At 41.1% G+C, this 26,602-nt stretch overlaps 1 protein-coding gene across 3 annotated transcripts in view; it reads right to left on the bottom strand.

Annotated features, from left to right (window-relative positions):
* mark4b (MAP/microtubule affinity-regulating kinase 4b) overlaps positions 1–26,602 on the bottom strand; it is a 63,342-nt gene that overhangs the window by 26,805 nt on the left and 9,935 nt on the right. For all 3 annotated transcript variants that reach the window (XR_014593210.1, XM_083913908.1, XM_083913909.1), the window contains exons 2-3: positions 12,426–12,623; positions 11,078–11,131 (exon numbers count right to left, since the gene is read on the bottom strand). Coding sequence is in view for 2 of the 3 variants with exons in the window: in XM_083913908.1 (XP_083770034.1) it covers positions 11,078–11,131; positions 12,426–12,623 (252 nt within the window). In the remaining variant the exon portion in view is untranslated. The remainder of the gene's footprint in view (positions 1–11,077; positions 11,132–12,425; positions 12,624–26,602) is intronic.

Here is a 26,602-nt window from a genome sequence, read left to right as displayed (position 1 = left end):
ATGTGTCTCTTTCTCTCTCTGTCTAATTAAAGTAATGCATTTGTCTGTGAACTCCATTTTAAGAGATTACAGATGGAAAGCGCCAGGCTCGATGCAGCACAGTGGAACATGCTGATGAGATGTTTTTAACGCCACATGGAATTACAGTAAATTGGACTGTAATTTCACTACAGAAATAACGAAAGATTGGATTTAAAACCAACATATTATCACATGTGCAATTAATCAGCAAAATCCCAAACCTTTAATACATATATATACATATAAAGGTCTGTATACAGCCTCTGTGAAGAGCTAAACAAAATGCAATCACGTCATTCATCCATCATGAGTTGGTTTGGTTTGGTTATTAGTGTCAAAGTGCGATATTCTGACCATGGAGGAGAAGCGTGTGCATGTGGCGTGCATGTGAAAAAATGGTGTGTCAGGACTATTTCTGTATGCAGAAAACTGAAACAGAAAATGAGGCAAATTAACAATGCACAGGAGACGAGGGGCGTAGAGGGAGGAAAAGACAAGAAAACAATAAGGTAAAATGGTACACAACAAGAAGTTAAACTGATAACAGTGTTAACAGTGTTGGTGTCGTGTGTCGCTCTGTAAATCCCTCAGCAAACCTGCCTTGTTTAAAATTCTCTAAGAATAAATTACAAAAGTGAACAATGTGAAGGAAAAAGAAAGAGACAAAAGAGGAGAGACAGAGAAAAATACAAAAGCAGGAATGCACTGATGCCTCCATTTTTGTAGCGGACACTCAGCTGTCCTGGGAGACAGACCGTCCTTATCCCTCTCCATCTCTGTTGTTATAACATAAAACCAGACACGGTCCCCATCTTTCATGTTCTTCCTTATTTGTATACTAGGACAATCTGGATTCCTCTGCAGCTCAGTGAGCACACTGCTCATGAGTCCCAAACATCCCACTTTACAGATTTACATTTTTTATTTCGATTTATCTTACAACAAACTCATGGTGCTCATAAGAGGAAAAGGGTGATAGCATTAGTTTATTGTCAGTTTGCTTCATGGCCGCTGACTTAAAGTCATAGATCAAAGACTTTTGTAGTGCTAGATGCGAATATAAAAATATTTGGTTGTTAGGTAGGTATCCGGTTTTCAATTTTTTATATCCTTTTTTTTTTTTTTTAAATAAATAATGCCTTTAATTAAACTGAAAGATGTTTCACAGTGCAGTTTTTGCCTTTCGTGTGTGGGAGTCTTTACTGTGTTTTGTGCTCATTTACAGTCGCTTTACTCTTCTCTTTTTTTTCTACCTCTCTTACCTTTCTTGAATGCAACCAAAGCATGCTCGGACATGATTGGGCAATACTACTGTGTATGCGAGTGTGCATTTTTTAACAGAATGTTATTTTGCTACATATTCATTCATAAATAATAATTAAATATTCATTATTCAAGTAAGACATGAAAAAGCAGAGTAGATGGGAAAAAGGATGTCAAAACTAAGAAAGTGTTGCCTATAGTGCCGCACATGTAATTAACACAAGCGCCTGCATACGGCCTGCCTCGTCTTCATACTAAACCAGTCAAAGACGGCACATCGCCTCACATGACAAAACAGTGTTTTTCTTCCTAATTTATTTGTTTATCAATCTTTTTTAAAACAAAATCAGAGTTTCCCTTGAGCCACGTGCTCAAGGAATTTGCTTCCTCACAGTGAAGCAACAACACTTTCATGATGACATAACTTTACAGTAGCCGGAGGCGACGCATGTTCGACTGAATGCGTGTTTTCACAGATATCATCTGGGACAGATTCTCGGTATTCAACAGACCCCGAGGAAAAAGACCAGTTCAGTGACACACACACACACACAGCCAAAAGAACATTTTGTGCCAAGATAAAACAGGGACTACTTCAAAAGACATTTAAATACAATAACAAAGATTGCCAATTTCCATAATCTAAATAGTTTAAATGTGGTTTTATATCATTGTTAGTCCTCAAATGAGGGCAGACGTGCACAACTGCAGTGATTTGGCATCCCTTCTGTCTGCATATGAATTTATATGATACAAGATTGTGTTGGAGAAGAACACACAAGAACCGCAGGGGAATATTCTCCGTCTGGTAATGTGTTATAAGCATTAGTTTCTATTCTGACCTGTCAGTTTTTCTACTCGGTGCTCTTAAAATGGGAAGCTGCACCGTCATAAATACACAGACGCACAGGTCCACTGGGAGTGTAGGGTAATTGAATTAAGTGCATGGTGCATCAGCTGTTCATCTCAGCTTTAAGGAGAATTATCGGCTAAGCCTCTCCTCTCTCACTCCTCTCTCCTGTATGCCCTCTCTCTTTCTCTTGCTCTCTCCTACCCTCGTTCTCCTCTTTTTCTCCCACTTTTCTGCCAGCATGGTCCACTAACAGTGACTGACCGCTGCTCACTGGGATATTACATATTGAGAGATTAAAAATAACAGGCGCTAATTGTTCCCAAAACAGAGTAGAAAAGAGAATTAAGAAACCTCAGCAGCTGGACGGGAAATTGTCGAGTCACCCATATTGACTGAACAGTCAAATCAATCCTCAGCTCATGCTGCTGCGGGGCAGTCATAGCGGTTCTGATTACACTTTTAGATGCATTCCAAACATTTCTTGGTGAACGCAAAAATGTCAGATTTTTCCTTTTGCGTCCGAATGCAGCATTTGTCCACTGATCTAACACAATACCTTCACTCTCTCGCCTTATTATGTTCACCCTCTCGTCCTGGCTATCTCCCATGGCGATGGCCCTGCATCACAGTTGCCATGCCAACGCAGGTATTAATCCCTGGGCCTGAATCTCCTGCCTCCCAGGGGGTTGTGGGAAGTCATGGAACGCCAAGCACATGGAGGGTGATTTTTGTTATTCTGTTGTGTCTTTAAAACACTTAAATATTTTTAAACTCTTCTGGAACAAAGCTGTTTTTCCCAGTTCCAGAAAAGATTTCCATATCTGACCGTGCTGTATTATTTTCCAGCATCCGTCACATTTACTCTCTTCAGCTCTTGTTGCTCTGCCACAATGACAATAAAGACTTCTATAGTCTATATATTCTCATCTATCTCTCTCTTCCCTTCCTAGAATCAATCAATTTCTGAGTGTTTACATCCTCTCTGTGTCTCTCTGTCTTTGCCAGGAATTATTAATCAAGTCTGAGCTCTCACTGCTTTTCTACCAGGAATTACACAAAGCAACTTAATGACCGACTGTTTTCTCCCCCTTGTCTCCTTCTCACTTTGCATGGGTTTGATTCATGTGTCTGGTCTGCCAGTCTGTCGACCTTTGACCTATTTATCCAGGCTATGTATCCGTATTTCTTCCTTTTTTCTTCCAAACAGAGGGAGGGAGAGAGAGAGAGATAGAGAGATATAGAGTAATGGAGAGATAGAGAGAGATAGATAGACAGACAGACAGACAGACAGACATGTTTAGATAGCCAGTCCCGTCACACTTTTACTGCAAGACACACAGTCCAAAACCTTAAAACACTGCTATACGCTACACAATGTGAAACACTCTGCAGCCAATGACAAGACCAGAAAGATTCAGAGAAATAAGGGGGAAGAGTGTGCAAGACAAAGAATGACGGAATGAACACACAGGCCTCTCTCTCCACTCCCATGTCAGTGCCTCTTGTGAATAACTGTGTGTGTGTGTGTGTGTGTGTGTGTGTGTGTGTGTGTGTGTGTGTGTGTGTGTGTGTGTGTGTGTGTGTGTGTGTGTGTGTGTGTGTGTGTGTGTGTGTGTGTGTGTGTGTGTGTGTGTGTGTGTGTGTGTGTTAGTATATGGCGACTACTCACTGCAACTGTACTCCTGTTGTACCTGTAGACTTCTAAGTCCCCTTCAGTGAATGTCAGTTTGACAGAGACCGGTAACTTTGTGATGCTCCTGGTTACGGGGTAGTTTCAGCTACAGCTACTAGCTTTCCTAAGCATCATGATTCTTTTAAAAAAAAGAGAGTTTTGTAGGGCCCTATGGAATAATTGATTTTACGATTCCGTCCTTGATTGTTGTCACAAAATCACACCGCTGGGCCCCCATCAAAAAAGACTCTTGCCACCGGGCCTATCAACTTTTGTGGGAGAAACCCTGTGCAGGGCAACTATGCAGATTTCATGTGGAGACCACAAAGACTAAGATTGGTCGGTTTGAAGTGCTAAGGGGATTGCTGAAATTGAAGACAACATTGAGTTGAAGTAAGGTTCATACGTTTTTCTCAAGTAATCCGGGAAAACTATTTCCTTTACATTTGGTTGTCACAAAGTGAATGGAAGAAAACAAAGCCTATATTGATAAATGCAGTTTTCAGTGATGAGCCATGGTATCACAAAATGAACAAAAGAATGTAAAGAGGACGGATTGGGTAAATAAACTGAAGCATGAAAAGTGTATTGCAGTGGTGCCATCAACGGGTGAAATCCAACACTCGAATAGAAATCCATTCTTGGGAAACAAAACAAAATAATCCTTTGCTTGATTGCTTGTCCTCAGAATAAATTCAATATTTAGCGCAGAGCATTCTTAGAGCGTGCTCACACTATCCTTTTGGCCGCGGCCAAAACCGTTTTTTCAGCTAACGTCTAGTACCTTTAAGTAGTGTGAGCGCACCGGCTCCGCGCTCAACTGGGGCCAGCTGGGCCGCCACGGCCCGCTTGAAAGAGGTGGGCTTTAGCGGAGCCGTTTGCACATGTACGAGCACGAGCGTGCGCACGCGTACGCGCACGAGCACGAGCCCTACGGCGGTAGCGTTATGTCCTGTTCGGACATGTAAATAGAAGGACGGACCATGCGCGGACATTTAACAACAACAACAATGGCTGTGAAAGGTTCATGTTGGTGTGATGCGGAGGTGGAGTGTTTACTGCAGATTTGGTCGGATGAAAATACTTAAAAAACAGTCGACAAGACGCACAAAAACTCCGAGGTCTACGGAAAGATTTGTAAACAAAGCCACACACACGCGATCAATGCGTGTGACGTGTTACGGCTTGAAGGCGTATGGACAGCAAGAAGTATTGGCCGAGGCCCAGGTAGTGTGTACAAACGGGGCTGGGGCGCGGGGGGGAGAGGGAGGGGGGACAAGTACCCTAAAGTCCGGGTCTCGGTCCGGGAGGATAGTGTGAGCGCGCCCTTAATAGAATAAAGTCACAACATTGTGTTATCAACAATCGAGATTAGACTCATTTTACCATGAGGCCTACGTTTTTGCCATGTCGTCAACAAATAATAATAAACCCACCAACAGTATCACAAATAGGCTCAACATATGTACTTTGAAATGAATTGATTTAATAATAGCTCACCGCAAAAGCCAAAGGACCACTTCTGAATGGATAAAGCAATCTTCTACTGCTGCCAGAGATTTCATACATGTATTCAAATAAAGATCTGAGGATAATCCCACAGTCTATGAGCCGCTTCACCACACGCCGATGCCTCTCTGGCAGGGTTAAAGGCAAATAGCAACAAACCAAAGTGTCAGTATCCTGGCGCATGCTTTTGGAGGCTCTAATGGGGGACATTATTCAAGGATTTGCCTTTGCTCTTTTTCTTCTCGCTGGGGAACATTTGAATAGACTTTTGACCCTGTTTCTCTTTGTTGCCTGTTGCTGGGAGAGCTGCCCTTCTACATTATCCCAATAAAACACTAACTATAAAACTCCCTCACTGCTCTCTCCATTCCCTTAATGTACAGCAGTAATTGGAGCTTCCAGGCCTGTCGATGAGAGGAGCTGAATCATTAATGAAGAGTAGCTGGAGTTTAACTCAGGCCTCAAACGCGTAGCTGGCTGTTTGACCCAGAATATAAGAAGCCTGACTCAGCTTGATTAAAAAAGGAGAATTAAATATAGTTCTATAGACAAGATACAGTAAGGGGAGGGAGAGAGGGAGAGCGAGAACGCAAAAGTGAAGGATCGAGGCAGGGCATCATACTTCTCTCCTTCTGCTGTTCTATTCACGTTGCATTGAAGACAAATTTGTGGGAAAACCTTCTGCTCTTGCTCTGGCCGCCCTCTTGTCCCTTTATCATTTCATTATTCCCGTCACACAATAACAACAATGCATACAGCAGCAACAAGACGATTATGCACAGACACCCACACAGGGACAATATGCTGCATACAATAGTAATGCAGATAATGGCATTACACGTGCATACAAAGGCAGGACAGAGACCGTGTCGGGCGGTGAGTTTATCTGCCTGTTATCATACACACACACACGCACACACATGCATGTACGCGCACACACACGCACACACACTGTCTGTTCTCTTCGGTTCTGCTCTGTATCTTGTCTTTCTCAGGGTCTCTGCTCCAGTGCCAAGGCCTCAATAACACCCCCACCCCACCCCGTCCCTGCTGCCCCTTTTGTTTGCCTGTCTGGAATTCAGCTCCTGGCTGAGGGGGCCGTGCGAGGGACAAAACACACTTCACAGCATTAGATGGTGGCCCAACTGCATGCGAACACATTCATTTTACTTTTGTGTACATACACAACATTGGATGCCTGTTCTCAAAGTAACCCCAGGCTTTGAGACTGCATAGTCTGGCAGATTATCCAACAACATGCAACGCAGGGAAGAGTACGTTAAAAACAAACTAGGTCCTGTCTATTACACTGGGATGAAGTTTTAAGCTACATAACACATTTTTAGTAAGTCGACATCATGCACTTTCAGGTGTGAGTATGGCAGTCAAGACAATTAACACCCAAAGATCGTAAACAGGAATAAACCTTTTATAGACTGGTAGTAGCTCAGTAGTTTGGAGACTTGCTCAGCGCTGGCAGAGATCTTCACTCTCTCCGTGTTGCTCTTTAGTGGGTGTGTGAAACACTCTTATCTAGTAAAAATTTAGTTAATGTTATTAGAAGTACTGCATAGTATTTAGGTTTTGATGTATCCTGTGACGATGACTCTACTTCAAAAGGGAGGAGTGGTGAGAGAGAGACAGAAAGCGTAAAGCTAAGGTACAGAGAAGCTGACAGAGCACAATCTGAGACATAAAGAGAATTTATTGAAGAATTAAAGTTGACAGAAGCTACTGTTTGGTTCTTTTTCAACCCAACTGTGTAAACAATATATTTTGAATATAAATGTTAATTCATATTAAAATGCAAATGATGTGCCTCTCCATTAGGTACACTGAAGCAAATAAACCAATCCCCCATGAAAAGACAAAAGTCTAATTAATGTTAGTCAAATATACTCCAGTATCTGCTAATGCTGCACGTTTTCATCATCAGAGAAAGACACATCTGCTAATGGTCTTCAAACCAAAATGGAGCAGGGACACTCCATGAAGGGCATTTTCTGACATTCCTCCAGAGAATATTTCAAAAAGTCCAGCCTCACATGTAAAGTGCTGATCCAGAGTGATCCAGTCATTTAAAGCTACCGTCATGTAATCAGCTAATTAATCTCAATTTTGAGTGATCGAATAAAACATTCATAAAAACAGTTATTGCTTTTATACTCAACATTAGAGAAGAGATAGGCAACAATTTTGATAACGGATGAATTGTTTGAGTTGATGTCAAGTAAAAATGCCTAACGTGTACAGCTACTTAAACAGGAGGATTTGCATTTCTCTGTTGTATAACTTATGAACTGGACTGATGGTCAGCTGGGACATTTTACAGACTAAAAACAATTACACACAATTAATGAACTCCTCATATAAATAGGCTTTTTTGATGCATAATGAAATGAAACATTCATTTCGGCCCTTGTTTGTGGATTATAGAGTAGGTGAACGCAGGACGAAGAGAGATGTAGTGTTAGAGAGGTTATGTGACCGACAGAGACAAAGAGATGGAGAGAGACCGTGTCACCTGGCAGCATGCATAGTGTCCTACAGTAACTACAATAATGCTGACGGGACAGGACGCAACTGGCAGCTCTGCGCTATGCAGCACTAGACCATTACCACTCTGCTGCAGCACACGTACGCGCAGAAACATGCGCACACACACGCACACACGCACACACACATGCAACCAGCCTCGTTAAAACCAAGGTCTTAGTTTATAGATTCAACTGATAATTGATTTGTGCTCTAATTGAGGAGGCATCTCACTGTTGGAACAGAGGGCGAATGACGTTCCGAGAAAAAATAAAAAAGTTGAATCACACCACTGCCGTTCAATGACGAGAGTCTATAAATATAAACAACAGAACTGGCAAACAGTTTAGATTTCACAGCCAATATGATCTGAACATTTTGCAGCCAGAATAAAAAATTGATCAGAGTATGTTTTCTCTTCCTTATCCACCTGTGTTTCTTTTCTCTAAACAGCAAACAATTCAAGGGTCGTGAGATTTGTAATGGTCCCTACGGTTCGATACATTTATCCGTCTAAATCCTCAGGTTAGTCTGGTCTTTTAATAGCACTTTGCTCAGACTTCAGACTGAACTGAAACTTTTAGCATGGCCCAACTTAGCTGGTTCAAATTCCATCCAGAGTTGGTAATTGAGATAAGATTCCTTTGTCATTTCTGAGCAATGAAATACATTGAGAGACAAATTTGTCTGCAATCCTATACACAAGGAGCAGTGGGCAGCCACAGATAATTCTGTATCCTCTTGTATTAAATGAGCAAAATTAAGTATTGAAATTTTTTAAAGTACCGGTAACACTGAAATGTCTATGCTGTTATCTGATGTTATTTCCAGGTAAAACATAATGACAGGGAATCAAACAGAGAGAAGCTGTTCAAAAGAGCCTGGGCTGGACCATAACAGATATATTTAAACTTTTTATAAACTGCAGAGACACAAGCATGTTCCCCGCATACAGAATTGTGAGGTAGAATTAGAGCTAAAAGAAATGGGATTTTGCCAGCAGACATCGGAATATGAGAAAGTACATCTATTGCAATCTCTAGCTACATATATATGTTTATTTTGTTTTTATTTAGTTGTGACCAGACAGTCAAAGATGCAGGGAGATAAGTCCTGTCAGTATCTAGGCCAGGTGGAGCAACTATCGCACAGAACCAGACACCATCAATAACCCAACTCTGTGTTATCAATAGAGTGAACACCCAGCCCGGACCGGTTAGCTAACCAGCTGAGTATTCATCAATAGGTTAGCTGTGTGCAGTATCGATCTCAGTGATGCCACAGAGTGTGCTTGTTAAAGTGAAGGTGCTGATAAAGTAGACTCATAATCAGACGAGGCCACAGTTTGGTCAGCAAAACAAAGAGCAACTTGTATGAACGGTGGGAACAGAATCACACAAGGTTAAAACTATCTCTAAAGGCGACGGAGCGCGGGTGCAAAAGTGAGAACAAACATACAGTACAGCACATGCCTTAAAAAGGCACAGTATCTGCAACTGCTTCGATTCCTTATTAACTGTTGGAGTCAGTTTTCAAGCAAAAACAATATTAAACATGAATTGATTAACTGAAAAAAAGAATCAGCAGATGAATCAATAATGGAAATGAATGTAAGCTGCAACCCTCAAAAATACTGGTGCCAATATTGTATTTTTCTTTAGAACGCTCACTTCTGTTCAAGGATGTGAACCGTTTTGGTGTCTACACCTCTCACTCTGCAGTTATGACAGTGTTCTCTAGTGAATGATGCAAGATTTACTTTTTCAGAGAGTTTAACCTGCATTGACAGCATGAAACAACAGGGCTGATATGGGGAAAATATGCGAAAAACGTTGTTATAAATATATTACTTGTGATAAAAAGAATTGATATTTAAGTGTACTCAGTTCCTTCTGCTGCTTTCAGTTCAACTGTTCAATTAAAAAACTGGAAGGAAGTTATTTCCAGCGTTATTTAAGTCAACAAATTGAACATTAAACTCAACCCAAAAGGCTCCATTTAAAAATAGAATGAAAGTAACATTTTAAAGTGCAGTTTTCTTCTGATACTACCTCAAAAAATCCCTGTGTATTTCATGTGTTGAGTGTTTATTGGGGAAGTTGATATCACAATGACAATTAAAAAAAAAAACTATTCATTGTGCAGCCCTACTAATATGCAGTCACAAGAAAACTAATAAAGAATTTATTAAAGACAGCACCGACACCATTGTTTCAATACTGCTTTATCTTCAGTGGTGAAAACGCCACCTACAAAGAGAGAGAAAAAACTGCAACTGCATGAGAACAGAATGCAGGCCTGAGGCTGTCTCTCACTCAATTTTATTTCATTAGATCGCTCTCAATTAACAAACACACGCATGCACACACGCACACACTCACGCACGCACGCACGCACGCACGCGAGCACGTACGCACACACCAAGTTCAGACAGGATGTTAATCTCATTAGAGCCATGAGTGGAACACATGTAGTTAATACATGACTCTGGACAAACATACATTTCCGTACATTAGCCCAGGTATTTAACCTAGTTAGCTCCCAGGGACTGTGGGGACAAATGATGCTACACTGATACAAGGCAGATCTCAATGCTTCCCCGTCTTAAATGTCATAAAATCACCCCTATTACTGGACAGACGAGCCCTTTATTAAAGACTAGTGCAACAGCTGAAGTTAGGCAAATCCTCCCTGAAGCGATGCAGAGTTTCCAGCTCTTAACCTGCAGCCAGTAACAGTTTTCCCAACACTAAGTTTCACAACAACCCAAAAGGTCAAAGTTCAGACAACTGCTGCACGCAAGGGTCATCTGAGAGCTACTTTAGCAAAGGCACAACAACACGTGAAGACGCAACACAATGCAAACGAACACACTTAGGACACCGGAGTGAGCGTTCAGTTATTATGCACTTACAGAGGTTAAGTAGATAATGTAAGCAGGGGATTGAGACAGAGATCACAAAAAGAAGAAAGTAGAAAAACAGTAATGCTATGTACTTTATATACTAAATTCAACAGCTCAGTTTCTGCTCAAAGAATATTAAAGGATCTACACATGAGTTTGATGTCTGTGGGCTGAAAAACCCATCAACCAAAAACATCTGTATGTGTTTGTATTGTGGGTCTTGATGGCCGCTTATACTCCCATCTTTGATATATCCTCACTCAATCACTCACTCACTCATCCACTCACTCACTCACTCACACACTAACATGTCACTTACCTTCTGTAGGCTTGTTGGGTTGAGTTGGGTTTTATCGATGATCTTTATTGCAACCTTGGTGGAAACAACAGAAAGAGAAATTAACAAAAACCTTTTTTTTCACAATCAATAAATTGTGACATTTGTCAACGTGAACAAAAATATAATACTTTGAGTTCCTATAAGCTAGTATTCTTTGCTGGGCTATCGTATTGGAATGCATGAAAGAACTTTTGCACACTTTTCCATCAACAGCTGCGTCTGTCTTCGTCTATGTCAGATTGGTGGCGGCTACTGAAAAATTTGCTCTGAATTATATAAAACATGGATTTAAAGACAAGTTTACATCCATGTCTGTCTAGACTTCCATAATATATGTAGACTTTAAAGGAATTTGATGAAAGGTATTAGGTGTATTTTTGCATTTACATCTTCAACCAGGCAGCATCGAAGCTCTAAACAATCAGCACAGATTAATTGTCACCGATTTACTAGCTGACCAAATGTCTCCTCTTCTATTCCTGAGTTATGGCGTTGAATAGTGGACAGAAACATGAGGTCACAGTGAAGATGACCTTTGACCTTTTGGATATAAAATGTCATCACTTTATTTTATCCTGTTATACATTTGAGTGAAATGTTGTCAAAATCAGAGCAGGAATTCTTGACTTATTGACAAAAACGTGTGTGACGTCACAGTGACCTTGACGTTTGACCTCTTACATCTAATCAGTTCATCCTTGAGTGTCACATCTAAAGAATGGGACGGACGTGCGTACGTACGGACGGACAGACTGAAAACATAATGCCTCCAAAAACGAATCCACCTACACTGTAGTGAGTTAAAACTACACAGCGTTTTACAGCATGTGAAGAACACAGAAGCTGAGAACAAACCAACAAAGCTTCATAAGAGGCTTAACAACATGTGGTGACCCGGTCAAAGACTGCGTCAAACTATCACTATAAACCACCGATAACTGTCTTCTGCTTTATATGGGTGGAACACAACAGCTCTCACATGATCGAGCCAGAGGCAGACACACAAAGTTCCTGCTGAGCCTGATGGTGTTATCAACTCAACTAATGTAGGTCAGGGTTTTACGAGAAGAAAGACTACAGTGTATTTAAACACACGGCATACACCCTCACAAAAGGAAAACATGGCTGTCTCTCTTCATAGAGTTTGAGCTGTGAGCCTAGACAGTATTGGCTGGGTGTACAAGTGAACAGAAGGTGCTGTGAACTCGGTGGAACTGTTATTTAAACACCATCATTGGGAGGAGTCAAGGTGTGTTCTCTTCTCTTCTCCAGTGCAGCGGTGAACAGTTTTTGCAGTTGTCCTGCCTCTCTGTTTCTTTAAACTCACCTCTTTGCCGGTCAGAATGTGTCGTGCTAGCTTGACCTTGGCAAAGTTGCCCTTGCCGATGGTTTTGAGCAGCCGGTAGTTTCCGATGTGTGGCTGCTCATCTGAACACAAGGCGATGGAGTTACGACATCGGGCACCAAGCGAGCGGCTCGACCAGCCAGTACCCTTCTCTGAGCGGCTGGCTGACAGGGAGGTATGCTGAGGAGAGAGAGAGAGAGAGAGAGGGGTGAACTGCCGGTATAACACTTTGAATAAAGGCATATCCTAAACAATATCTCTTTTTTGCCGGTAAATTTACTATTAAGTTCAATCACTGTACATGTATTCTATCTCTCCATACCGTTCTACAAATGGTTTAAAGGAAAAGCTAGACAATCTGAGAAGGGCTAGAGGAATTATTAGTACAACTGTAAGTATGAAGAAAATGGAGAAAGACAGATTATTGTTGTGTAGAAAAAATGTAATTTAACACAAAACATATAATGTTGTGTTATATAAACATAATCTGTATTGGCGTCAGTAGTAGTGATGAGGTGGTACACCGGTTTCACAGTATACATTCACTCTTTCATTCATTCATTCATTCATTCATCTTCAACCGCTTGACCCCGTCGGGGTCGCGGGGGGGCTAGAGCCGATCCCAGCTGACATCGAGCGTGAGGCGGGGTCCACCCTGGACAGGATGCCAGTCTATCACAGGGAACATAGAGACGGACAGAGACAGACAACCATTCACACCTACGGGCAATTAAGAGTCATCAATGAACCTAACACGTGCATGTCTTTGGACTGTGGGAGGAAACCGGAGAACCTGGAGAAAACCCACGCAGACCTAGGGAGAACATGAAAACTCCGCACAGAAGGGCCTATGGTGTGAAAATCGACGATTATAATATCATGTATATTTGCTTATCTAGGGTATTGAAAATAAAATGCTTCAAGGGGGTGACATAAGGGTTTTTGTGTGCGAGTTAGTGGTACAGACAGCAGCAGTCGAGGTCTTTTAAAGGTCCTGCTTCTTATTTCCTCCTGGAGTTTGTGTTTATCTTCAAACAGTAGACTGTTTTACACATACTTCCATTTTTTTAAAACCACAAATTCAAGTTTCCATTAAAACACAACAAGAAAAACATTCTGTTTTCATTCCATGTAACTGATGATAATAATCAGGTATGGTAATACTGTATACCATGATCAGATTTTCAACTCATGGCTGCACAGAGGAAACAACGTGGAAGAAAATCACCTGTGTGATGGTATGTGTTCAGTGACTTTTTTCTGTGCCAGCAATGCTAATTTGTCCTTCTTTTTGTCTAATTTAAAAAGTGAAAAAAAATGATCCTATTATTTGTGCCAAGGACTTTTTCGTTCATGCCGTGGTATGGAAAGGGGAATAGAGTATAATTTTTTCTCACGATAATTGTATCAAGATTTAAAATGTTGGCATCGTGACAACCTTACTGCAGAGTATCTCCTTCCATCATATAACATCAAAGCCACCGATGAACACCATGTGACCTTGACTCTGCTCCTGTAGTCATGTGACTGCAGCCTGGTGCCAGACACCCAAAGGTAAAAAGCGAGAGTAAGCCGGCCACCTATGCGTCTCATCTGACCCCTCTCAGTCTGCATTCCTCACATTCATGCGTGGCTATGAGATCACTGGTGTTATACACGTGTTGCTGCGTCTGTGTGGCACTAGGTGACATCGGCACATTGATCTGCCCTGAACGCCCAACGCACTGTGCTCAAACACATGGCAAGCTCTGATTTCAAACTTTTTACAACATGAAAAAAAAACTAAAAAAATATTACTTGCTTGGCACTAAATCTCATACTTGACCTGCATTCACAGAGTTTTACACAGGCCTCAATATTTAGCAGAATAACCCTCTAATCCCTTACAACTCAAAGGATGTCGCCTTAGAAAACGCAGTAAAACAAGACGAGTGAATATGCAAAATGCCATAAAATACTTATATATATATAATTAAGGTAGAAAGGGCAACAAAATATCCTACAGTCAAGTTAGAATATGTTACTAGTTAGTCATAATCAGTAAGTAGAGATGCACCGATTCATGTTTTTCCAATCAACTCCAATAGCGATACCCGTGCTGAGCGTATCGGCCGATACCCAATCTAATACTACTGTTGAATGAATGAACCCTATACCTTGCCATGTGAGTGAAGACATCAGGTTTGACATAAACATTTAGCCTTATTAAAAAAAACGTATCAAATCAACACAGATACAAATGTACTTATTATTTATTAACAAATGACAAAGTGTACATTAGCAGCAAAAATAAATAAATGTCACTCCCATGTAAAGTGCAGTGCAAACAGATATTTTAAAATGTAATTCAAAACCCTAACCGGTGTTGCAAACATAGAATTGAAGTCACTAGATCAGAGCCTCCATCTCACATTCATGGTCACTTTGTGTGTGGACTCTTAGTCTTGTTTTGCTCTTTTGTAAACTTAATTGACACACATTCACCTCTCTACTTCTAGTCCGTCCCCTATATGTCTCACACACACACGCATGCGCACACGCACGCGCACACACACACACACACACACACACACACACACACACACACACACACACACACACACACACACACACACACACACACACACACACACACACACACACACACACACACACACACACACACACACACACACACACACACACACACACACACACACACACACACACACACACACACACACACACACACACACACACACACACACACACGTAGGGTTGTCAAAAAAATCAGCATGGAAAATAATCAATACTAAAAATTTGCAGTACCTCTGCCCCAACACGTAACGTCATCTGGAGGGGGCAAAACAAGACAGAAGCTGCAGCTCGTCTCTCTGAGCACATGAACACTGGTTCATCATGTTAACAACACTGAGCTGACTGAACACAGCTGCTGCTGCTGCTGCTGGAGTACCTTCAGGACCAGTTTTAGTAGAAAATGAACAAAGCAAAAGTGCTGTTTGGAAGTATTTAGCATACGAGGCTAACGACCAGGGAGAAGGCTAAAGATGTAAACTAGCCACTACCGTCTAATTATAAACATTAACCCTAACGGTAGAGCTAAGCAGCTAACGTCATCAGTCCTTTCCGTCTAATGTTAATTTAACAGGGTGACACAACATGTCTGAAAAGTCCACCAGCAACGGAAAGAAACAGTAACAGCCTGCTGTACCAACTCTGTTTAATCAGCAACGATAATATGGTGCCAAGTCACTAGAAACACAGAAGATAAACAGGACTGTAGCTGAATACATTAGCATGGAGCAGATCCCTGTTTACACTGTGGAGAAACCTGACTTACAACAACTGATTCACCAACTGAATCCAGGGTATAACCTCTTTCATGGAATCATTTAATGTCCACAGAAACCCCTGAGCTACACAACACAAGAAAACGAACTACGTCAGTCTGCCCTAATTATATCGGTATCGACTTAAAATTCTAGTATTGTGACAACCTTACCACAGACACACAGATTGGAATACTCAGCATAGAGGCAAGTGTAAATGCTTTCATTGTGAGTCATGTGATCAATTACCATTGTTTTAACTCACGGTTTAAATTGGAATCTGTCTATCACTTTATTAGCGCCATAGTTGGTAACATTACTTTTTTGCCTTCAGCCCTTAACTTCAGACACTTCAGCCTGCCTCTACCTGAACCCTTTAGGTCAAGTGAGGTCTGAGGTCCTGCAGCATAAACATCAAACTCTTATCCCTCCATCTGCTCTCCTCTGAGCGCTGAGCAGAAACAGAAATATCTCACAGAAACAAACTAGCTTGAACTTTTCATCTGTATTGGAGATGACAAGAGGAAGAAAGACATAAAAGAGATTGGGAAGCCTCAGAGACTCAGTCGTACTTCAGTTCCCATAATGCCTCACTACCATGAAAACATGCACAAGATGTCACGTGAAGTGTGAACCTTTTTAAATGGCTGTTTTTAACGGACTTGTTCGTCAACTTGCACTCACTTGAACTGGATAAAACTGAGAAATGACAGCACTGTGGCAGTTTGTGCTACTTAGATAAGACAGTTGTGTCACTTATCACCATCCACCACAATCACCAAACCATTACAAGACAGTTTATAATGTAATCTCTGGACTCAAATGTAGTTAAGTTCTTGAGGGGTGAGAGATACCTGGGCATTATGTTGATGTATAATGAGATGGACTGACATTCATCTTATTGGACCAAATTAAAATTTGTGACAAAAACAGACTTGTTCCAACAAATGAGAGACATCACCTGAAATCTGTCCAATCAGCACACTTCTAAAAAAGGCCACAGTGTCAATGAAGAGTGCAAGATGAAACAGGCTGGAACCGCCAAAGCACGACAGTGTGGATTAGAATACAGCTCAGGATCTTAACACTCACCCCACCTCACTCTCCCAGTCTTTCCTGACTCTTCCTGCTTCAAGCCAGTAAATCGGCATGAAAACAAAGCCAGTGGTGGGGTCACAGAATTGCAGCCCTTATTTCAAAAGGCTGCATATAGATTAGGCCTCTTGGACCGAGGACAGATACGTGTGCAAATATGTCGAGTGCATTACTGTGACAAAAAGCAAATAAAGAGCCCAGAGAGAAACTGCAACTTATGACTGCCCTCAACACAGTGACTCTATTTTCACACTATAAGAACTACACATACACACACACAGATCAGAAGTCCGATAAAACCACAACACCTTGAAATGCACCCAATTTGCTAAACACAGCGCTGAGAACACAAGATCTAATGATTTTCCAGCACACATACGGAAAAGTGCACAGGCTCAGACCTTTAATACCAATAATACCAACATACAGCTGCCAATAATGCTACTAATATTAAAACTCAAAGCACTGTAAGAAGTTAAACATGTCTACAAAACTCATATGTGTAGAAAGTTTTAGTGGCAAATAGTATGGAGGCCAATCCAGCCATATTTGAATGGATCAGTATGGTCAAAATAAAGTAGATCAAAATCTGATCCTGTCTTTATTGAACTTTACTGAGTTTTGTCCACATCAGCCTGTTAGTGTTGCAGCAGACAGCCGGGCTCATAGCCCTTTGCTGCTTATAGGAGTGAAAATGTGGATGGGAATGTGAAAAATTCAGCGTGGCATCATGGCACTATTATTTTGAAAGAGCTTTTTTAACATATACTATGTGAACAAAAGCTAAGCTGACTCTAACCACCAACACACACACACACACGCACACTGTCAGAAATACTTGTGTTTGAGTCACTTTTGAGGTCACTGCTTAGAAAAATGTTTGGCTTTTTACACATTCCATACTACAGTATGTAAACTGTGATTCACTTAATGACTGTACCATGAATCACTTGAGTACACCAGAAAACAAAAAAATCTACTTCTTTCAATATTGCATCGCTCTATATGAAGATGACCACACATTAGCCATTGAGTGTCGAACAATGGGGATTCCTTAGCCTGGGAACAGAATCAAAGCACCGAATACTTAAACCAAAAAACTCATGAGCAACAATGGGACTGTAAAGTAACCACTGGAGCAGCTTTAAGGAATTTGCAGCAGTACTTTAAGGCATTTATAGTACTATAGCCACCCAGAAGAATCTTCCTTTTCCAATATATTTTTCTACGTTCATTTTCACCCCTCAATTTATTCACCCCTTCTTCCCTCTCCCCTGGCTCATCCCATCCCCCAGACAAATCAATTTGCCTCCTTCCCCTGCATTCTCCTCTCCACGCCTAGACCGCCCTCCCTTTTGTCTCGTGCCGCTATCTTCATTTTCAGCGACCTTGCATCAATTTGAGCCTCATGGCGCCCTCCATCACCCATCACCCCTCCCCCACCACCCTCCCCCAAGTCCCACATACTCCTTTCAAGGATCGCAGTCCATCGATTCACCCACTCCCCCTGATTACCACGTAGTTTCATTCAGGAGGAGGCCTCTGTGTGAGTGTGTGCAGTTGGCCGAGGTGTGATGGGGCCAGCGGAGGTATTTGGGAGTGGAGGACTGGGGAGGATGAAAGCCCCCCCCCCCCCCATTATGCATTAAGGGTGACATTTGGTATAAAAGATGGATGGAGGGTTGGTGTGTGTGTGTGTGTGTGTGTGTGTGTGTGTGTGTGTGTGTGTGTGTGTGTGTGTGTGTGTGTGTGTGTGTGTGTGTGTGTGTGTGTGTGTGTGTGTGTGTGTGTGTGTGTGTGTGTGTGTGTGTGTGTGTGATATGATTCGCACATTGCGAACATGCAGCGCATTGCTCTCACAAACTCAAAGAAACACGATTCTTTGTGCGGGGTCCTGCATTTCCCAACTCGCTCCCCTCTTCTCTTTGTCCTGAGTCTGTTGCTGGTGATGGGAAGGTCATGAATGTAATCGTGGCTAAACACATCATATGTTACACTAACGTTAACATTTTTAAAATCACACTTTGTCACCATCTCAATCACCTCCCCTTTAAGCTGTTCATGGCAGCATGATTATGGTAAAAACTAAAGTCCTGACAGATCTTATTTAATGTCACCATGATCATTTTAAAAACAAATCTATTTTACCGCACCGTCTGCATTTTCTGTACATGGCGATTGTTGTGAAAGGAAGAAAAGAAGTGAATATTCATACAGTATATCCAAATATGTATCCAATTCTGAAGTGTGGCAGATAAAAAAGGGATATTTGATTCATTGTGAAGCTAAATTATCCCATAATGTCAGAGTGGAAGTTTAGGTTTACTTGTTTTGAATTTTCAAGTATTCTACTAACAACTACAGTAGTTACAGCTTAAACTAATGCAGTCTAAAACAACGGCTCTGCAAAACCTTCATTAATGTTACAATAAATGTTACAATGTTCTGATCAACATTTTAATTAGAATTTAAAAAATCTATTTTTAAGCATACATGTGAAAAATATCTGGTGAAAGGAAAACCTGAAACTTAAAATAAGATAGTAGTTGTTTTATGTGCCATATAGGTAGTTAATCAAAGCAGGTTTGTATTTTAAAAACAACTGTATCATTTGTGTGAAACAGAAATAAATGATGCAAATGCAAAGAAAGACTGCAGATGGATTCTACTCTTCAGTCAGGTAAAGTGTGTCTGGTTCCCTTCGTACAAAGGTAGATTTGAGATCCCTCTGTACCTGCAAGGAGCTGGACTCCCCAATGTTAACTTTGTCCTTCTCTGGTGTTAAGTTTTCTTTGGTAGAAAACATCAATGAACAGACCGCACAAGGAGGTTAGCGGGATCACAATATCTGACCCTAGAATCATCTGAAACTCTCAAATATATTATTTGAGACTTTTTCCATATGGGATCTGCAGAACATCTGGTCACATATAATATGTGAAATAAGAAAATGTAATCCCCTGAGGAACACAACAGAGATAGCATATAGAGCTACACATCATGAGAAATGATTAGTACAAAAGACTAAGTGTTAGGTCATATGTGGTAGCACGCATGTTTGCATGTCTGACATTCCCTCAGCTGTCCTACAGTACAGCAGCGCTGGTGTGTGCTGCTCTGTGTGGGCGTACAGCTGTAGAAAAATGCATGAACGCAAACTCTCCTAAATCTTGTGATACAGATCTTCTGCACTCAATATGTGCCTAATTTGAATGAGCACAACTTCAAAAACATAGGATTTCATAAACTGAAACTAACCTTCATTCAAAACAACTCTGTCATCTCGGCTTCATTTTTGTTTCCTTACATGCTGCTTATCTGCCATATGCGATCATTCTCAAGCTGCAGGAATATTTATCGCATCGGGAGTTTTTTAATGTTATTAAAGTAGGAATTACTGCGTACTCTGCTACTGGACTCACAAATATCTCTGCATGCAAATGAGATTATCTATTTCTTCCTTGTTCTGCTATCGTTTTTTTTAAATGAAGCTGGGGTGGTGAAGGGAGGGCAGACATCGCAAAGACTTGCAGCGTGACAAACAAACATGTTTCCAAACAATGGACCACGCCCTGCGGGAGGCGTCCGGCTGCTGCAGCCTCAATGTACTTTGGGTCTGAGTGTGTGAGTGTGTGTGTTGGTAGGGAGGTATTGAGCAAGGGCAGGATGTGTGACGTTGGTCCCAAGCAGAGGAATGGCGTAACCTTGAGCCATCCTCCGCTAACACACCCACCCACACACACATCGACCCACAGTGCCAGTCAAGTTTCCTCTTCCTCTCTCTAGCAGCTGCGGCTCTCGGCCTTGTGGCCTCACACTGGTGTGTCCTGACACACACCTCCTCTATCACACAGCACAGCAGACACACTGTCTCCACAACATGACAGAACACAACAAAGAGATAATGAAAAAAGGGATGAGTAGATAACCCAGCGGCTCAAAATAAATTACATAATATGTTATGTGGATGTCATAAGTTCAACACACATCTGTGTACGGTTTCTGTCTGCACCGGTAACACATATTAGCAGTATTATAAACTTTAGGCTGTGGCTGATAAAGCTGGAGAGGTCAGGAGCAGGTTTATCATCAGGTCCCGGAGCAGTAATTAAAGCATAGACTATTTAAGGCTCTATTTTGGGTGCAAATGATGTAATATGAGGGGGTGACCCATGTGCTCACTCTATATAAACCACAGAAGACATTAGTAAAAAATGAAAAGGAACCATTGTGGTGTTACAGTGACAATGTTGCTCTACACCTACTGTCTATTCCAGCCAACAATTACATCTTTTCAAACATAAAAACCACTACAATGGCTCACTTTGGATAGGCTTACGGCCCAGCCCAACTGCACACACAACGAATGGGCTTTGCCGAACCTGTTGCTTTTTTCAGCACCCATGTTAACAGGTTAGAACAGCGACACCACCCTCCTGAGCAGCATGTCAGAGTCAAAGAGAGACCGAGAATGTTCTTTGACAGTTATCTTGACATCATGACAGCACTTTCACTACAGTTTTGATGTGTATGTAGAACATGTCACAGACATGAACAAAATGTAGACATTTCTACTGAACTCAACACCACATCACTCGGTTTCTATTTCATTTCTGTGGACAGAATCTCAACCAGGAGTTACATCCAGGTAACTCCTATACATCTACCCTAGATTCAGAAACTTAACAGTGACACGTTGTGAACTACATCAGCCGAGGTTCAACTGTTCTGGTCCAGCTTAGTAGATTTAAATTCACTTTTTTTTATAACCTTGACTTTGTGTGTTCGACCCTTAATAGTCAAACGGCACACATTGCATTTAGTAAATATCCAAAATGCCTCCATGCTGCTGATTTAAGGGACTTTTTTTGGCAGATATAAGGCTGGAATGTCAGTTCCCTCTAACATTTTTACAGCTCTTCTTTAACACTTCAGGTGAGAGACACGACAACTCTTACACAAAACAAACTAATGCACACCAAAGTTACGTGAGTCGTGAGAGGAGACTTCCCTGCCCACACAAACGGGACTGGCGATATTTGTTTTCACAGGATAACAATGCCAGAATCAAGTCACCGTAGATATTGTAGCTTTTACAATTCTTACTGATATGAAACCGTGATGTTATGTAACCCCGGTAAAGGCAGAATCGATCCCAACATCCCTAGCAGGCATCACGGTGAGATGTCTCTCATGCCACCACAGTAAGGTTTAAAGTTTACACTACAGATCCTTCTTTTCACTCTCTGCAACTCAACTTCCATGTATGAACTTCTCACATCTCACCCATCAACAGCAAGTGTCATGAGCAGCAGGACGTTGCATGAACTCGGCCTGCGTCACTTCCTGTCTTGGAGACAGAGATGTCACAGCAATGACAGCAGAAGTGTCACATGTTGTGCTGCAACACTCAGCGAGTGTTTCCTGGCAGTCCCCACAAGGAAGAGGGAGCTGCCAGAAAAACATTTCAGTGACAGTAACAGACAGGCTGTCTGTTACTCTGGAGCCGAGGATCCATCAGCTGCTGAAGTCCTGCTTGCTCTTAATGTTCATGTGATCTGAACTTTTTCACAAAACACAAAGCATTTGATTTCTAGATAATATATGAGTGTTTATTAAAGTTTAGAGTAATGTTTACTACTTTTTACCGCTAAAAATACTAGATATCAGAATATGTATTAAAATGAATCATTCAATAGAACACAAAACAGTCACAACAATCATCTTGGTCCAGCATTGTTGCACAGAAACCTCATGTCAGTGGCTGACTGAGGGAGTCTCTGGGGCCCAAGGCTCGGCTCTCTTCCACCTTTAGGTCTCAACACTACTGTAATTCTGTCAAACACCGTTTATTTTAGTTTTGATCCCTGGCCACATCACAAAGTCAACATACCACTGTACTAAGTAAACCTTACTCAAACATTTCAGCAATGACACTGCAACAAAATGCCACAACCATCGTGATTGATTTTCTTTTATCGTATAAATAATCGTTTGCAGAGGATATCTTTTCTGTAGCACTTTCTGCACTATGAGAAAACAGATGGCAGAGAGTGGTGGGAAATGTGTGAGCAAAACCCATGATGGATAGAAGAAGGTCACGCTTGATCGAAAGGTCTCTCAATTTCACAATAATTAGAGACAAAAAGTTGCTAACAGAATTGGCTTTCTTTTAGAGGAAGTGCAAATGACACAGCAAAACGATTTTACACTGTCCCGAATGAACATGAACCTCCATCCACAACCTCTTAAACAATGTAAAGGCCGATAATTGAACAAAACATCACTAATGTTTCTTAATCTTCAACTACTGACGCTGCTTCTGTTTTTAATTAGAGGAAATCTGCAGACGACTGCAGCAACACAGCAGCTGACGGACATTCTTCAGCTTCCTACCAATAATCTTAGACAGTGAGTCAGACCAGTTTGGCTGTAAGGCTCCTCTCACTCACATGATCTGTTATATTTCCCCAGGGCAGGCTCACTTGTGTTCAGTCTTAACCTTCGGTTTTACGTGCCAAATACCGTACCTGTAGCAATTAAGGTACATTAAAAAAATTCAATTTATTAAGAATCATTGTTATTTGATTCCACCGTTAAACTGTTGAGGTGTGCATTTATGAAATGTTATCATGGATTTTGTAGAGGATTTCTGTGCCCTCGGGTCAGGAAACTTGCTCTATTATTATATTTAAAAAAAACTCCACTTCTGTTCAGGTAAAAACATGTCAGCTTTTTTCCTGACATCAGCAAATCATGGATGTCCCTTTGCTCAGCATGTTAAATGCAGTTATTAGGGCTGAATTCATCATTTAATACACCTAAATTTTCCAAAACTTAGCTGACATTGATCACCCTGTGGATGGAAGGCAAACCAAGTATACAAAATACTATTTAAAACTACAGATGACTTTGTCTTTTATTTAAGTGTCAATACACTACAATACCAGAATTTTAAACTTTGATACAATGCTTGTATAAAAAACTAGGTCTGGACCCAAATATTTGACTAATCGGATAATCGTGGGTAGGTATTCAGTTTTAAATTTTTGTATAGGGATATAACAAAACATAACACATCCTTAAAACAATTAATGCCTTTAATTAAAGTCATAATCCGTAATATTTGCTATAACTTGCTTCTTTGGCAGTAAGATGTGATTGGGGCTAGCAAGACTCCATCTTGTCACGTTCTTGGTCACCATGTGTGTTGACTATTTATTTTTTCTCTTTTGTAAATTTTATATACACACATTTGCTTCTCTACTTCCAGTCTGTCCCCTATATGTTACCCTCTTAAATCCATACACACACAAGTTCCTATTAGACTTCTGCCCTTACTACAAACCTGATTCAGAAGTTGGAAGTTCCCGATTTCCGATTAGTGCATAACGCAACATAACCGCAGTGACGAGCTCCACCAACACACCGACCGCTGTCAGCAGCGTCACTAACATGGCGGCGTATTTGAGTATAGAGGGGGAATGTCTCCACAGACACACAGATTGTAATACTTGGAAAAGAGCCAACAGGTGCTTTCATTAGTGGGTCACATGATCAATCATCATTGTTTTACTCACTCTTTGAGAGATAGTAACTTAACAGACAATTAATTAGATGAAAGTCGTACAGATTATATCTTTAAACCCAAAAACACGTGTTAAAGGAGAGTGGTTTCCATTGAACGGAGACATGTTTTATAATTGAGCAGTCGGGTGTATGTCTGTGTGGTTTTACTGTAGCGGACTGGTGTTTTCTGGTCATTTAATGATAGTAAAAAGTGTTTATGCCATTGCACACGGAGCTGGCTGGCCAAGTCCTTCCAGGTTCATGCTGCTGATCACTGATATGTAACAAATATCCAAATATTCGTTGTTGATAAGTACCGAATATCCAAAGTTCAAAAGATGGTATTCGGAAAAGCCCTACCTCTTTAGATAGCATGGCAAAAAGAAAAAAATCCAAGGCAGACAAAATAGGATACATTTTATTCCATCCTGCACACATTGGTGGTTCTGATAAAGTCACTGAACACAAACCACTTCTTCCTCGTTGTTTCAATGCTGCAGCCTTGGGTTGAAAATCTGATTGTGTATCTGTTTGTTTTTTTAATAGCTTTGGTACTTCCAATATTACTGAATGTGGTTATCATATCATTTTGAAACACATGGTATTGAAAGTATTGAGGTATGGATATTATTGTTGTGGAACATCTTTGAGTGAATTTAACAAAAAAAAAAAACTAACATGATTTCCTCAACTTCTGTCTGGCTAACAAAGTGAGTAACAAATAAATATTATTGGACAGGAGCCGGATGACACAATGTGAAAAAGGACTACTAACCGACATCGTGGGTTGAAGAAGGCCTTCCTCCTCCAGTCTAGCATTATCTGACTCAAGTATGCAAAGTGTAACTGGATTCTTCAGTCTGGACAGTGTGGAACTGAACACACATACACACACATATATGCACGCATATGCATGCACAGAGATGCTTTCTGTTCGCCTCTGGAGATCTGCCACATTACTCAGCATATCATTCACCGCAGGGCTGTGATCAACAGACCAGGCTGAGTAAGGGTCAGATTTATTCTATTTGGATCAACAGCAGCGGATTAAAGAGCTGAGTCACTCCTTGGCTAGAGCTTCGTTGCTCTCTCTCCGTCTCAGCACAGACTGATTCTTCTCTCTGTAATGATCTGTTCCATAAAGCCAGTGTCACTGTGTGCGCCGAGATACATTCAGACAGCCTCAGACGATAAGACAGGTTGTGAACAAGCCCACAGTTTAGCTTATTTATCCCAGTCTTTGCTTGGCACATAGAACAAAGTGAACACACCCGTAATGTCAGTAATAATGCCTCACTGCACAGGAAAACTGTGTGCACATGCAACCATGGGAACATACAGTAGGTCAAAGAGGAACCAGAAAGTCTGTCTGTAAAATGTGGTGCTGTGGAGAGTTTGGGTTTTTGCCTTTATTTCACAAACTCTAAGTTTGACTAACTGGTTTGTTTAAAACATGTACCACTGTTTGTCTTCTTTTCTCTCTCAGACTTCTTGTTATCGCTGAAGCGTGCTATTGAGTTTTATTACTGGTAGGAACGGTGGCCAAAAAGATGTAGAGATGCAAAGATGATTACTCCTAAATCAGACAACTAGTCACTGCTGACACATGGCAATGGTGTTAACTAGTGGAAGTTTTTTACTTTTATTGTTTTTTTTGTCTTTCTCCAAATTGTCTCTCTACCCAAAAAACCTGTTTTCATTTATTCATAAACTTTAAATATAATCCTCTAGTTCATTTCACTGCATAATGTTCAGCACCTTCCAAACTTCCAACATTCTCCCTGCTCTCAGGCTTTGTTTCTGCCCAGCCTGACACTTCAGTCTAACCCAAAGTGACAACGTCTACACAACCTCTGATAAGAATGATTTTTCTTCCTCACGCCCAAAGCAATGCGTCTGAAAAGTCAAGTCATGGGGTTGGACAAGGGGTGTGTGAAAACCGTTCTGTTTGGTAATATCTGCTGAATGAAATGTAATGGTTTATTTGGCTTCACAGATGAGGCTAAGTGCAGACCCTCTGACTAGGTGGTTGAAATGAAGAATTTAGTTTTGATGTAATTAGTCAATTATAGGGGTGTCATGATTCTTCAGATCTATGATTTAATTGGACTTTTGCTCTAACTCCAAAATCTGCAGCACTAACGGCTACAATAAAAGTGAGTGAGA

Source organism: Echiichthys vipera (assembly GCF_963691815.1).
Source record: "Echiichthys vipera genome assembly, chromosome: 5".
Taxonomy (NCBI): Eukaryota; Metazoa; Chordata; class Actinopteri; order Perciformes; family Trachinidae; genus Echiichthys; species Echiichthys vipera.
Note: the sequence above shows the minus strand (reverse complement) of the source record. Positions and strands in the feature narration are given on the sequence as shown.